This window comes from Balaenoptera borealis (genome assembly GCF_965194805.1).
Source record: "Balaenoptera borealis genome assembly, chromosome: 6".
Taxonomy (NCBI): Eukaryota; Metazoa; Chordata; class Mammalia; order Artiodactyla; family Balaenopteridae; genus Balaenoptera; species Balaenoptera borealis.
In genome coordinates, this window is record NC_138863.1 from 8411360 (window position 1) to 8424627 (window position 13268).

Sequence of the window (13268 nt, forward strand, 5' to 3'; positions counted from 1 at the left end):
AGTAACAAGATGGGGTTCCTGCATGTACCTAAATCCTTCCTGAAGCCTGAGGGCAAAAGTAAATAAATAAGACACAACCAGAAAGGTCACTCCAGCTCCCATGTGAATGAGCCATCAGAAATCTAAGAGTTTTGAGACTGAGACCAGGCAGGAAATGTTGCTTTAAGCCAGGACAGAAAGAGGGAGAGCCTGAACAGACACAAAGCAACAGAGGCAGGGCAGGAGGGAGGAAGCCCGCCCGGATCCCCACGGCCACCTGAGCACAGGGCAGAGGAAAGGGAAGAGCCTCGGGTGACTCCCGCGGTTCCCTGGAGAGCCATTTGCTGAGACAGAAACACAGGAGGGAAATCACCTGTGTGGAGGAAAAGATGAGCCTGGTCGGGACACGGAAAGTGTGACGTGCCTGTCAGACATTCACGGGGAGAAGGCCAGTAAGTCTGGGTTTGGAGGTCGGGGAAAAGGTCTGAGCTAATGGCACAGTTACCCTCTGCCAATCACGGTCCTACTGACTGATGAGACCAAAGGTATTCAACCCTCACGTCAACAGGGTCAGTTCAGGTACGTGACAGGCACTGGTGTACGAGGTGTGGTAGGGAGAGGGGAACTAGGTGTGCAACTCCTCCTCCTCGATACACAGAGCACTGGGCCCGGAAAGGCTGCCTCGAAATGCAGTGGCCACGTGGGGAAAGGGCAGGCGTCCTGCCAAGACTTAAGCGAGCCGGCTAAGGGAGAAGGCCAAGGCTGAAGATGCTGGAGTTCATCTGCAGAAGCACAGTACGCACAGCAGGAAGCTTCGGGAAGTACCCTCCTTAGCAGAATAGTGCCACAGCAAGGCTTCCTGAACAACTGCACGAGGCCACCTCCCCAAAGGGTCACTGCCACCACCGCCCCCCCGCCCCCTGCAGGTTTTCACTGCTAACAAAGATGGTTGATTTTGGAAGTAGATGCCTCCTAAGATTCACACGTCCTGGGCCTTTAATATATTTAATGCTATCACACCGGGAAGTACTGTAACTTGTATTTACAATGCGGCCTACCTGGAGTCGTGGAAGAAAGGGAGGGTTAATTCCCCAAAGAGCCATTTTTCCAATAAGGATGGGTTTAAATGTAAACTTTCCCATCCGATGAATCACAAACCTAGAGGCGCCACAGGGTGGGACTCGGGACTCAACCGGGGGCTGTGCTCAGAGTTCCACCTTGAGAGTGTCTCTGCATTCATGCTTGCCCTCTGCAAACAGGGGGCTAAGAAGAGAAAGACATACCAAAGCACTTTTAAATGCTATTTGCTGCACACAAAGATGGATGCTGCATCATTAGAAAGAGCAAAAAACTGACAATGTCTCCCAGAGGAATGGTTAAATGTACCATATTGTTCTCAGATTAAAATTCTGAAAGATAAGGGAAATACAAGTATGCTAAAGGGACATGAAAGACTTTCCAAAATGTACAGTTAAGTGAAAGGAGACAGCTGCAGAATGATATGTGTAATAAACTCTCAATTATATACAATTTTTAAAGGTCTGGAGGATGCATATGAAACATAGTCAACACTTACCTGTGGAGGAAGGCAGGATGGGGTGAGTGTGAGGGAGGGAAGGGGTTTCTGCTTTGCTCCATTTACTGCTAAATGTTGTTGTGTATTTTCCAGCTAACACATATTCTTCTATCCCCTGTATAACCTTAGAACACAAAAAAACCCTCCCTCTTGTGCTCTGAGGAAGAAGTTTCTCCTTTTACTACTTATCACTAGATTCCTGATAATATAAAATCAGATTCATCTCAAATCCCAGCAAATAATGGGCCCCAGGGTTTGGAGCCTGATTTGGTAAGGACCACGGCAAGACAAACCTGGGGTTAGGGTGGTGACAAGCAGTCAGGCTGGAAGAGGCCACCCAGGAGAGTTCTCGTCTCAAGATTTAATCCATCGTTATCAACCCTGGGAGCATGTGGATTTGACGCCCAGCTCTGATAATGCATCAGACTTCTGGACACAGTTACCTGGGCGGGAAGGAGGTAGGGTGGAAACACACTTCTCGTCTCCTCTGTGGGGTCCTCGGCCTCCACACATACACAGTCTTCACACATACCCCCCAGAGGGGGTGACTTACTGGATTTGCACCGCCCTGCACCCCCCTCCTCTGGGCAGTGAGGCTGCACAGAGAGCACAGCCCCAGTGGTACGGGTGGAGGGGGTGCAGAGCAGGGGCTGGGCCACAGCTGTCCGTGACGGGGGGAGAAAGTTTCTTTAGGTCCAGGGCTCAAAAGTAGGTTACCCACCTGCCTGCCAAAAAAAAAAAAAAAATCCACATTCTGCAATATAAGCTTTGTCAGAATCAGTGGCAATATCTTCAGCTCCTTTTTCCTTCATTCTATTGTTGTATTTTTCGATTGGTTCGGAACTCAGGGGGAAGAAGGGTCTTATTTACTGAACCCTTCTGAACTTTCAACAGTGAATGAGGTTGTAGAGGGCCAGATTCTTAACAGCCAGATTTAAAAACCAGTATCAAAGGCACTAAACTTTGTAGTACCAGCCATTTTCTGATGGGCCCCAGCCAGGCTCCTGTCAAGTACAGTGAATTGAAACGCTCAAGCCCGAGGAGAAGCTGATCAAGGACCAGGCTAGAAAGAAGGCTGGGCTGTGCCTACCTATTTATCTTGAAATTGATGGCATCCTGTTTGGACTTAGGGTTGACTATATTCCCTTAAACAAATAAAAAAGCAATCTTCTTCCAAATCCTAGATCCTATCGGCTCAGTCACCGGACATCCGATCTAAATTGTATCCTAATTTCCTCTTCATGCGTTATAAATCTGACATCATACATTGACGTTAGGCATGCCTAGTCAACTACAATATTCTTTTACACTTCCATAATGACCCCTCACCCACTTTTTATCACCTTATGAGAAAAATATACTAGGAACAATAAAAAATTGTTTGCAGTTTTTATGGCCTGTTACTAAGTCAGTGACTCAAGTCAGGAAAAAAAAAACGGTTACGAGTTAAGGCAAACAGAGCGCATCCTCTCTCCCGTGGTTTCTGAGGCTTACACTCTGTACCTTAGTGCCACCATAACAGGGAAGGATGGTAGGACCAGTCTCTTGACAAATGAAGGTAACTTCTAACGGGATGAAATATCAGATACGTTGTTCCCCCATCCCCTTTTATACCGCTCCTTTTAAACATGACATCAGTTTTGTTCACGTGGCCCGTGGGATCTTAGTTCCCTGACCGGGGACTGAACCCGCGCCCCCTGCAGTGGAAGCGTGGAGTCTTAACCACTGGACTGCCAGGGAAGTCCCAACATCAGTTTTAAATATGCTGGATGCAGCACTCCGCCAACAGACAGGATTCTTGTATATGCAAGACAGGGTGGGATTTTATAAACAAACCTGAAGAACACTGAGTATTTACTGAATTAATACATAAATGGAAGGGGGGGGGAAGAAGTGGTCTTATTAGACACAGATCCTGCTATGCTAATTACTGCTAGAAAGCCATCATTTTTGGTAAACACACTCTGATCCTTAATGTTACCTGAGGTTGATGACTTACAGCTAAGCATGTACTAGACACAGAGGGTCAACTCAGCCAGTCCACAGGGATGTGGCTTGAAGCCCCTCATCCTAGAGGGCCTATGAGGGAGTTACTTTTTCGAAACTTGGATGTCTGTGTGTGCTTTACTGACATTTTAAAAACGGTCGATTCGCTAAGATTCCTGTATGCTGACATCACTGCGCCCACATCCTAGAGCACGGACTCCGCAGCTCCTGTCCACGTGTGGCACAGCCAACGCAGCAAAAGCCTGGCGGTGCGCTTGCACGTGCACCCCGCGGACATAGTCAAGGACGCTGGCTCTTCACCACGTTGCCATGTCCTTTCTACCAAGATCCACGAGAGGAACTCTCCTCAGGTCTTAGCACCAGAAAAACCCTGTGCAGCGGTTTTTTGACCTTCCAGTCCTCAAAAAAAAATGTACTTAGACTTGTTTTTAAATTGTAAGAGTAATATACCTACTTGGAAAAAGTTCACGGTCTAAAGGGCACATAGGGGACGTTGGTGGCATTGAAATGGTCTACTGTGGGCATGTGTGATGGGCTCGTAGGCGTTCATTTTACTGCTGTGCTTCACGGGCTACACATGTAGCACAAATGCCGTTTTAGATGCAGTGAATATCACCCTCACTTCCTTTAGAAATAAGTCATGTAACTGTTTTTTGCACAGGCTACTAGGAAGCCCACAGTCAAATCTGAGCCTCGCTCCCAGGGGTACAGTAACTTAGGACATGCATTTTTTTATACTAGCCTTAGCCATGGCTTACTTTTATTCTTCCTACCCTCATTTTCCTTCAAGCACAATTTCTTTTTTTCCCCCAGCATTACTGAGATATAACTGACATACAACATTGTGTGAGTTTCAGGCATACAATGTGATAATCTAATAAATGTATATATTGTGAAATGATTACCACAATAAGGTTAGTTAACACAGCTGTCACCTCACATAGTTACCTTTTGCTGTTGTAAGAACATTTAAGATCTACTCTCTTAGAAACCTTCAAGTACACAATACAGTATTGTTAACTGTAGTCATCATGCTGCACATTACATCCCCAGACCTATTCATCTTAAAGTCAGATGTCTGTACCCTTTGACCAACATCCCCTCATCGCCCCCACTCCCTGGCGACCACCAATCTACTTTCAGTTTCTATGAATTCTAACCAAAATTTCTTTCTTTCTTTTTATTTTCTATTTTTTCATTTCTCATATCTGTGTCTTCTCATAATAAGCTGCTTCAAATCTACTTGAGAATCAGGTAGATTATTTTAATGCTGAAAAAGACCTTGTTTATGAAGACCCTAGTATTAATGTGCAAACACTTAATTAAAAGCTGGGGCTCTGACCCTCGGGGTTGCCTCAGGCTCACCCGGTGCTTCCTTCCTAATTGCCCGGCTGCACACACTCAGCCTGCGGACCAGGCGGCAGGTTGGTGTGCGCTCCCGGGACATGGGTTCACGAACTCTGAAAACTTCCTCTGGAGACACAGCTATACTCGTGCCCCTGGTTAAGAACCCGACTCAGCTCCACATGCCTCCAGAGGAGCTCTCCTAGGAAGGACACATCACCTACATAATGTCTTGGTCTGTAACGCAAACCTGAATCTGACCACAAGGGAACATCAACCACAAAAGGAGAAATGTTCTATTTTTAAAGAAGGGGAAGGACTGTCTTCTTTTAAAATGTCGATGTCATGAAAGTCAAAGAAAGAAAGACGGAAGGGGGTGGGGGGGGGGAGTGTTGAAGCTGAAAGGAGGCTAAAGAGACAGGACAAATCAACGTAATACCTGAGCCCACACTCCGGGTACGGGGGAGGGGCTGCTGTAGAGGACATTAATGGCTCCGCTGGCAAAACTGGGAAATGCGATGTAGGTTAGTCAGGTAAAAATACTGCCTCGATATTAAATTTACTGAAGTTGACAATCACATGGTTAAATAAGAGAACACTGCTGTTAAGAAATGCACACTGCACTCCAGTATTTAGGAGGAAAGGGCCATAAACATATGTAATTTATCCTCAGATGGTTCAGCAAACATATTGTGTGTGTATGGGTGTGTGTGGAGAGAAAGTAAACAAACAAATGAGTAACACGCTAGCAGTTGGTGAATATGGGTAAAGGGTATACAAGTGTCCTTCGGGCAGTTTTTGCAGCTTTTCTGTACGTTTGCAATGATTCTAAGTATAAAGTTTAAAAAGATAAAAGGAAAGCCCGTCTGACACCGCACAACCCCAACACGGCAGTGATTTTTCAAACAGGACGAGGTTTCCTTCATTTCCTACTGCCTTGCTGCCATTACCTGCCCTGGGACCCAACAAGCAGCTACGCCTGGAAGAGATAAACGCGCCTCCCCCGCCCCCGCCCCCAGGAGGTCGCCTCCAGTGGCCCAAACCCACTTTTCCTTCTGGGAACGCACAGACCTCCAAAGCCCGCTGAGATGCAGACTCCGAATGTGTTATTTCCTCCTGTTCTCTCATGTTTTAAAGTTACGGGATTCTGACACCCGGGGGCAGACCCGGGCGCAGAGCCTCACCGTGCCGGGCCTCGTGAAGTCCACGCTGCGCGCCAGGCTCTGCCGCATCTGGTTGCTGAAGAGGCGGACGCAGACGCTCTGCAGGTACTCGGGGGTGATCTGCGGGAGGACAGAGGATGGACGGCGGGTGAAAGGGGTGAGACACCCCCGGAGCCGCGAGAGGCACGCTAGCCAGTGTCGGAGCTGACCCTCAACAGCCTCTCCGAGGGCACAAAGGTGAGCTTTTGCTTTAACATCGCAGCCCCAGGGAGTTGAAGCACTGAGCCTGACACAAAAACTAACACACTACTGGTGTGGTCACGGGATAGCATACTTTAAGTTGCAGAACTCCACTTAACGTACTCCTGCTGTCACATAAAATAAACTGATTTTTCCTTTTTTTCTTGGCTGCACAGGGCGGCTTGTGGGATCTCAGTTCCCTGACCAGGGACTGAACCCGTGCCCTCAGCAGTGAAACTGCAGAGTCCTAACCACTGGACCGCCAGGGATTTCCCATAAAATCAACTGATTTTAAACCATTTTTTGTTAATTCAAGCAACAAAGTCACTGGGTGGCCATAATGTGATGGAAAGAAAGCCGGACTGAAAATCTGAAGATCTGGGCTCAAGCAGTGGACTCGAGAAAACCAACAGCTCTGCCTCCCGCTTTCCTGACCTGTCGGATGAAATGAATGAGGCCACGGCTCTGCGTCACGGGGAGGGCGGTAAATGAGATCAAGGGAGAGCCTAGCACGTGACAGATGGCTCAGTAAACGCTTATTGAATGAGTGACGGAGACACTGTATAAACTATCCAGCGCTAGACAACAGGAGGCTGGGTTACTGCTGCATCAATGCCACTGCATCATGGCCTCTTCCGTCAGCATCTCTCATACCTCTCTCATTAGCTACCATGATTCAGGATGGACATCCAGCATCTAAGGTGGTAATCTCTGAAACGTTTTCTTTTCATCTTATGTCTTTTCTTTTCATAGAAGTAACATGTGCTCATTTAAAAGGTAACGCAACCTCTCCCCAGCCCCACCCCAAAAGCCAATCCCTGGAGGTAACTACTCTTAACAATTTTACCCCCTTCCAGACTTTTTCCTGTGCCTGATTGTGAGAGGGAAGTTCCTTTTCCCCAGCCTCATGATTCCACGTGCTGAACTTCCATATGGTAATGTAACTGGCTCTCTTCCTACCCCTCACTCATTCGTCCCCACAAGAGGAAGACAACTCAACTGGTTGGTGAGTTGGAAAGAGCCAGAATGCTGGGCTGGACCCTTTTCTCTCCCTATCGTACTCCTGTCTGTCCCCTTGAAACATCTGGTCTGCTTCGGCCACCAGAAAGACTGTCCCTCTGTGCCTCTGGTCATCCCTTGACACTCAGCTATAAGTAACTCAGACAAAGAAGGGCCCCATCTCAAGGCTGCACCTCCTACATTATCCTGAGCCCATTTCCTCTGAATTCCCACAGTATCAAAATTTAATCATTCCTTTTTCATCCCGTACATTTAACCTTTCCTTGTAAACCTGTTCCTTTCCTACAACCTAGAAACATGTCCAAATATATTTAATATTTTAAAAATACCTTCCCCTTTCTCCTCCCTAGGCCCTCATCTATCAACCACCCTCTCAGTGTTCTTCCTTCACAGCCAAGGTCCTTGAAAGAACAGCCGACGTTTGCCGCCTCCCCTTCACTTTACCTTTCAACACACCACAGTCGAGCCCCCATCTGAATCACCCCAAGGAAACTCATGGCAAAGGCCACCACCAATGACCTTCTAAGTGTCAGAAACATTGGACACTTTTCAGTTGTGAACTTCTAGAGTTTTCTGTGATTTTTGAGACTTTGGATCAACCCCTTGCTCCTGAAACTGTTTCCTCTTTTGGCTGATACCGGAACTGATACCAGACCCATCCCTTTAACAAGGAAATCTGATTCTTTCACTCTCTTGCTTAAAACAAGTGAGTGAGAAAAGGAAATGAATAAACAGTTGACTAAAAGACAAATCTATAAATGGCCAAAAACCATATGAAAATATATTCAGCCTCATACATAATTAAAGAAATGTAAATTGAAACATTCAGAATACCAAGTTTTACTTACCAAACTGGCAATAATTTCAACGTATAATCATGTCCAGTGTTGGCAAATGTGTGGAGAAATAGATGCTCCGATACGCTACTGGGGGTGGGGGGTGGGTAGACATTGTTGAAATCTTTGGAGAAATAATTTGGCAAAGCATCTCTCAAAATCTTAATGCCCATAACTTTGACCTAGCAATTCCATTCTTAGGCTCTTATCTTACCTATATTCAAAGGTATACAGTATATACGAGGATGTTCATTATAACAGTTTTTGTTATAGCAAACAAAAAAATCTAAATGTTCCTCATCAGAGATCTGATGAATTATGGCTCACCCTTGCAGTGGAATAATAATGTACAAGCATCAAAAAGAATGAAGTAGGGCTTCCCTGGTGGCGCAGTGGTTGAGAGTCTGCCTGCCAGTGCAGGGGACATGGGTTCGAGCCCTGGTCTGGGAAGATCCCACATGCCGCGGAGCGACTAGGCCCGTGAGCCACAATTACTGAGCCTGCGCGTCTGGAGCCTGTGCTCCTCAACAAGAGAGGCTGCGATAGTGAGAGGCCCGTGCACCGCGATGAAGAGTGGCCCCCGCTTGCCGCAACTAGAGAAAAGCCCTCGCACAGAAATGAAGACCCAACACAGCCAAAAATAAATAAATAAATAAATAAATAAATAAATAAATAAATAAATAAATAAATAAAAGAAGGAAGAAACTATTTAAAAAAAAAAAAAGAATGAAGTAGGTGTGTGGTCATCTGGAAAGATCTCCAAGATATATTGAAAGTGAAATAGCAAGTTTGAGAAGAGCAATGGGTCACAAGATCCCAAGTAAGTGTGTGCATACCGTATGCACACGCACACACGTGCACACACATGCACATACATAGAAGTGTTCTGAAATAATACACAAGAAAGTGTTAATCTTGAATGTCAGTAAGAAAATGAGACTTAGGAATTGTGTGTGGAAGGGGCCTTTTGCTCTAACTATATACTCCTCTGAATTGTTTCAATCTTTTACCAAGAGCATATATTTCTTTTACATGAAGAACAATCTAGTTAAGATTCCAGTGTTCCCCCCAACCCCATCTCTCCCTGTTTTGATAGTGGAGCCCCTTCCAACCCCTGCCTGGTGGTCTGCAGGCCTCTGCTTGCACACTCCAGCTGTAAGAGCCCATGTGCCCATCTGTGGCCTGCATGCCACACTTGGCGTCACGTCGACCCTGGCTGTAGGAAGCACACCAGGATGATGGCAGTTACGTTTTAAGAGGAGAGAAGGCAAAAGGAAAACACACACTTTCCTTTTATTTATTTCTGTACTGTTTGAATTTTCTTTCTTTCTTTCTTTTTTCTATTTTTTGGCCATGCTGTGCGGCATGCGGGATCTTAGTTCCCTGACCAGGGATCGAACCCGTGCCGCCTGCAGTGGAAGAGTGGTGTCTTAACCACCGGACCGCCAGGGAAGTCCCTGAATTTTCTATGTACATGCCTTCTTCTTCTTTTTTGTCAACAGTGGTTATATAAGCCATTTTTGCTTTGTGTCTGGTACTTTTCTGTACTCAAGAAAAATCAGTGTGTGTTATTTTCAAAACTAAAAAAACCCTAACAATTTTCAAGATATACATTTCAAAAGCTCCTCACTAACTACAGGATAAAGCACAAATTCCTAAGCACGGTCTACAGATCTCTCCATGACCTTCCCCAATCCACCTCCTCTGCAACATCTTTCAACACATGCCACCCCCCAGTTTTGGCTATTCCAGCCATACCAAGCAACTTTGAGCAGTTTTGTTGAGCATTTGTGTGTGCTTTCACATGAGCAAAGGCGTTTCAGTGCAGGATACCAAAACATATTAAAAAGCTATTATTGGACTTCCCTGGTGGCGCAGTGGTTAAGAATCTGCCTGCCAATGCAGGGGACACGGGTTCGAGCCCTGGTCCAGGAAGATCCCACATGCCACAGAGCAACTAAGCCCATGCGCCACAACTACTGAGCCTGCGCTCTAGAGCCTGCACGCCACAACTACTGAGCCCACGCACCACAACTACTGAAGCCCACGCGCCTAGAGCCCGTGCTCCGCAACAAGAGAAGCCACCACAATGAGAAGCCCGCTCACTGCAATGAAGAGTAGCCCCCGCTCGCCGCAACTTGAGAAAGCCCGCACACAGCAATGAAGACCCAATGCAGCCAAAAAAATATATAAATAAATAAATTTAAAAAAGAAAAGCTGTTATGGTAGAAAAACAATACACAGCTCTTGCTTTGGCCTAGAGCCCTGGGGTAGCCCCAGGGAGCTGAATAACTAATCCCTTCCAAGTGTTTACTCAAACGTCCACTTATGAAGGTGAAAACCTGGAAACAACCTTAATGTGCAACAACAGGGACCCAACATTAAATAAAGTATGGCATTGCCCACGACAGAAAACTCCACAGCCATGAGAGGTGAGGCATCATAGGATGATATTTAACGACTTCAAGAATACATGATTCAGTATTCAGGAAAAAAGCAGATTAGAAAACTGTGTGAACTGAGTCCATTTTTGTAAAACATGTGTATCTAAGTATTGAAAAAAGTCTGGAATGTTAACAAGTGTTATTACTAAGTGACACAATGACAGGTAATTTTCATTTTATTTTTTGCATCGTTCTATATTTTTGAAATTTTCTGTAATACATTTTATTTTGTAATCACATTTTAAGTTGCTAAAACTAGTTTAATACACAAACTTATATTGGTGATAAAACTGCATAAAGCTTAATACACACACACACACACACACACACACACACATACAGGAGTACAAGTAAAACTGGGGAAATCAGGATAAGAGCAACAGATTGTATCAATGCCAATATCCTGGCTGAGATATTATACTATAGTTTTGCAAACTGTTACAACTGGCAGAAACTGGACAAAGGGTACAAGGACTCTCTCTGCATTATTTCTTAAAATTACATGTGAACCCACAATTACTTCCATTTAAAAAAAACTATATTTCCACAAAGCAATTTTATTATACTTTCTAACTTTTTATTGAGTAGAACACCAGAGTCATTCCCATTAAAGTCAGGAATAAGACAAACATGCCCATGAGCACATTGAACAGTGTCCTAGAGTCTTAGCCAATAAGCTAAGGGGAAAAAAAAGAAAGTTATGATATATAAGGAAAAAAACAAAAATATCATTATTTGAAAATGATATGACTGCCAATCTAGAATACAGAAGAATCAATCAGAAGAATCTATCAGATTAATAGAGTTCAGAAAGGTAGCTGGATACAAAATCAGTATATGAAAATCTATAGCTCTCCTATATACCAACAGGGTATTTCCCCCTCATTTTTATGCCACTACCTAATTTTTTTTTTCTAATGCCAATTTATTCTTTGCTAACATTAAGAATAGGGTAGAGATGCATGTGTCTTTTTGAGTTACGGTTTCCTCTGGGTATATGCCCAGTAGTGGGATTGCTGGGCATTGTGGCACTATTTACAATAGCCAGGTCATGGAAGCAACCTAAATGCCCATCGACAGACGAATGGATAAAGAAGATGTGGTACATATATACAATGGAATATTACTCAGCCATAAAAAGGAACGAAATGGAGTCATCTGTAGAGATGTGGATGGACCTAGAGATTGCCATACAGAGTGAAATAAGTCAGAAAGAGAAAAACAAATATCGTATATTAACGCATATATGTGGAATCTAGAAAAATGGTACAGACGAACCTGTTTGCAAGGCAGAAATAAAGGCACAAACATAGAGAACGAGCAATATGGACACCAAGGGGGGAAAGGGGGTATGGATGAATTGGGAGATTGGGATTGACATATATACACTAATATGTATAAAATAGGTAACTAATGAGAACGTGCTGTATAGCACAGGGAACTCCACTTTGCTGTACAGTGGAAACTAACACAACATTGTAAAACAACAATATCCCAATTAAAAAAAAATAAGGTAAAGAAATAAAGACACAGTAGATAATGTGTCAGGAAAAAATGGATGAAATACTGCAGCAGCGTGATAAACAGCTGCACGTCGGCTTTGTGACGTGGAAGGGCAGGCGTCACTGGCTGGGGGTGGCCAGGAATTGTGTATCAACACAGTCCATGCTCATGACACATCTTTATCTCAAAAAAGACACACGAACAATGGGGGACCTTCCTTACCATCTTGCCACTGACTGTGGCCTCCAGAGAATCCACCAGCTCTGCTGTGACTCCGATGAGATTGTGGTAGTCCGCCTGGATCTTATTGTACCGTTTCAAGTACGTCATTGACCTACGCTCAGCTTCTACCAGCTGCTGGTGGAGCTGCTGCAACATTTCTAGGAAGACAATATATATTTATATTAAAACAAAACAAAAAAGCAACAATTTAAAAGACCCCTACAAAACAAAAAATAAGTATATTCTGCTCAAGGGAATACCATGCCTACTGTCAGAATATTTTACTATAACAATGAACTTGACGCTCCGTATTTGTGTTTAACACTTCTTCTGTCTCATGCCACTTTTAATTACAAAGTGCTTTGTAATCACTGATTTTTTCATTTCTTATCCCCGGTAGTTCAACTGAGTCATCACTGGCTTTCCTAACAAAATCTATTTCCTTGGCTGAACCCCATGCAACTTCTTTTAGTTCCTCTCTCTATGTACAAGAAACAAACTCAATGTTTCTTTCTAGAATCAGCTCACAAAATGGTTGAACCAAAACTGAGTTTTTTTCTCCGTTTGTGCCCCGTGAGGTTGTCTGGGGGATAACTCATAACCGCAAGAGAGTTCTTCATTTTAACTAAAGGTCAGGGCTGCTTGACAGGTGCTGAGAAAACTCAAATCCAGAATTAGGTAAGATTCCAGGTGTTCATTCTGCCAGTTCGATGAGGCATAAATAAGTCTTAGCGCGGCAGCCTTGGAAGGTTCTAGGGTTCTCTTCTTGGAATACCCCCCCACCCTGCCCCTGTACCCCCTGGCAGCACTTGATGGCCAGGCCACCCTGGACACAGCTGGACCATGCAAATCTTCTTCGGTGTCAGTACTCCTTGGCCCTATCCTACTGTTTCCCTTTCCTGGAAGGCTATGTTTTGGATGGAAGGACGTGTTG

The 13268-nt window shown here is 44.7% G+C and overlaps 1 protein-coding gene across 1 annotated transcript in view; it reads right to left on the minus strand.

The window, feature by feature from the left end:
- Window positions 1-13268, minus strand: part of ARMC9 (armadillo repeat containing 9) — a 152218-nt gene that overhangs the window by 109011 nt on the left and 29939 nt on the right. Inside the window, 2 exon segments of the mRNA XM_082396418.1 lie at window positions 6091-6189; window positions 12335-12492. Of these exon segments, the coding sequence (XP_082252544.1) occupies window positions 6091-6189; window positions 12335-12492 (257 nt within the window).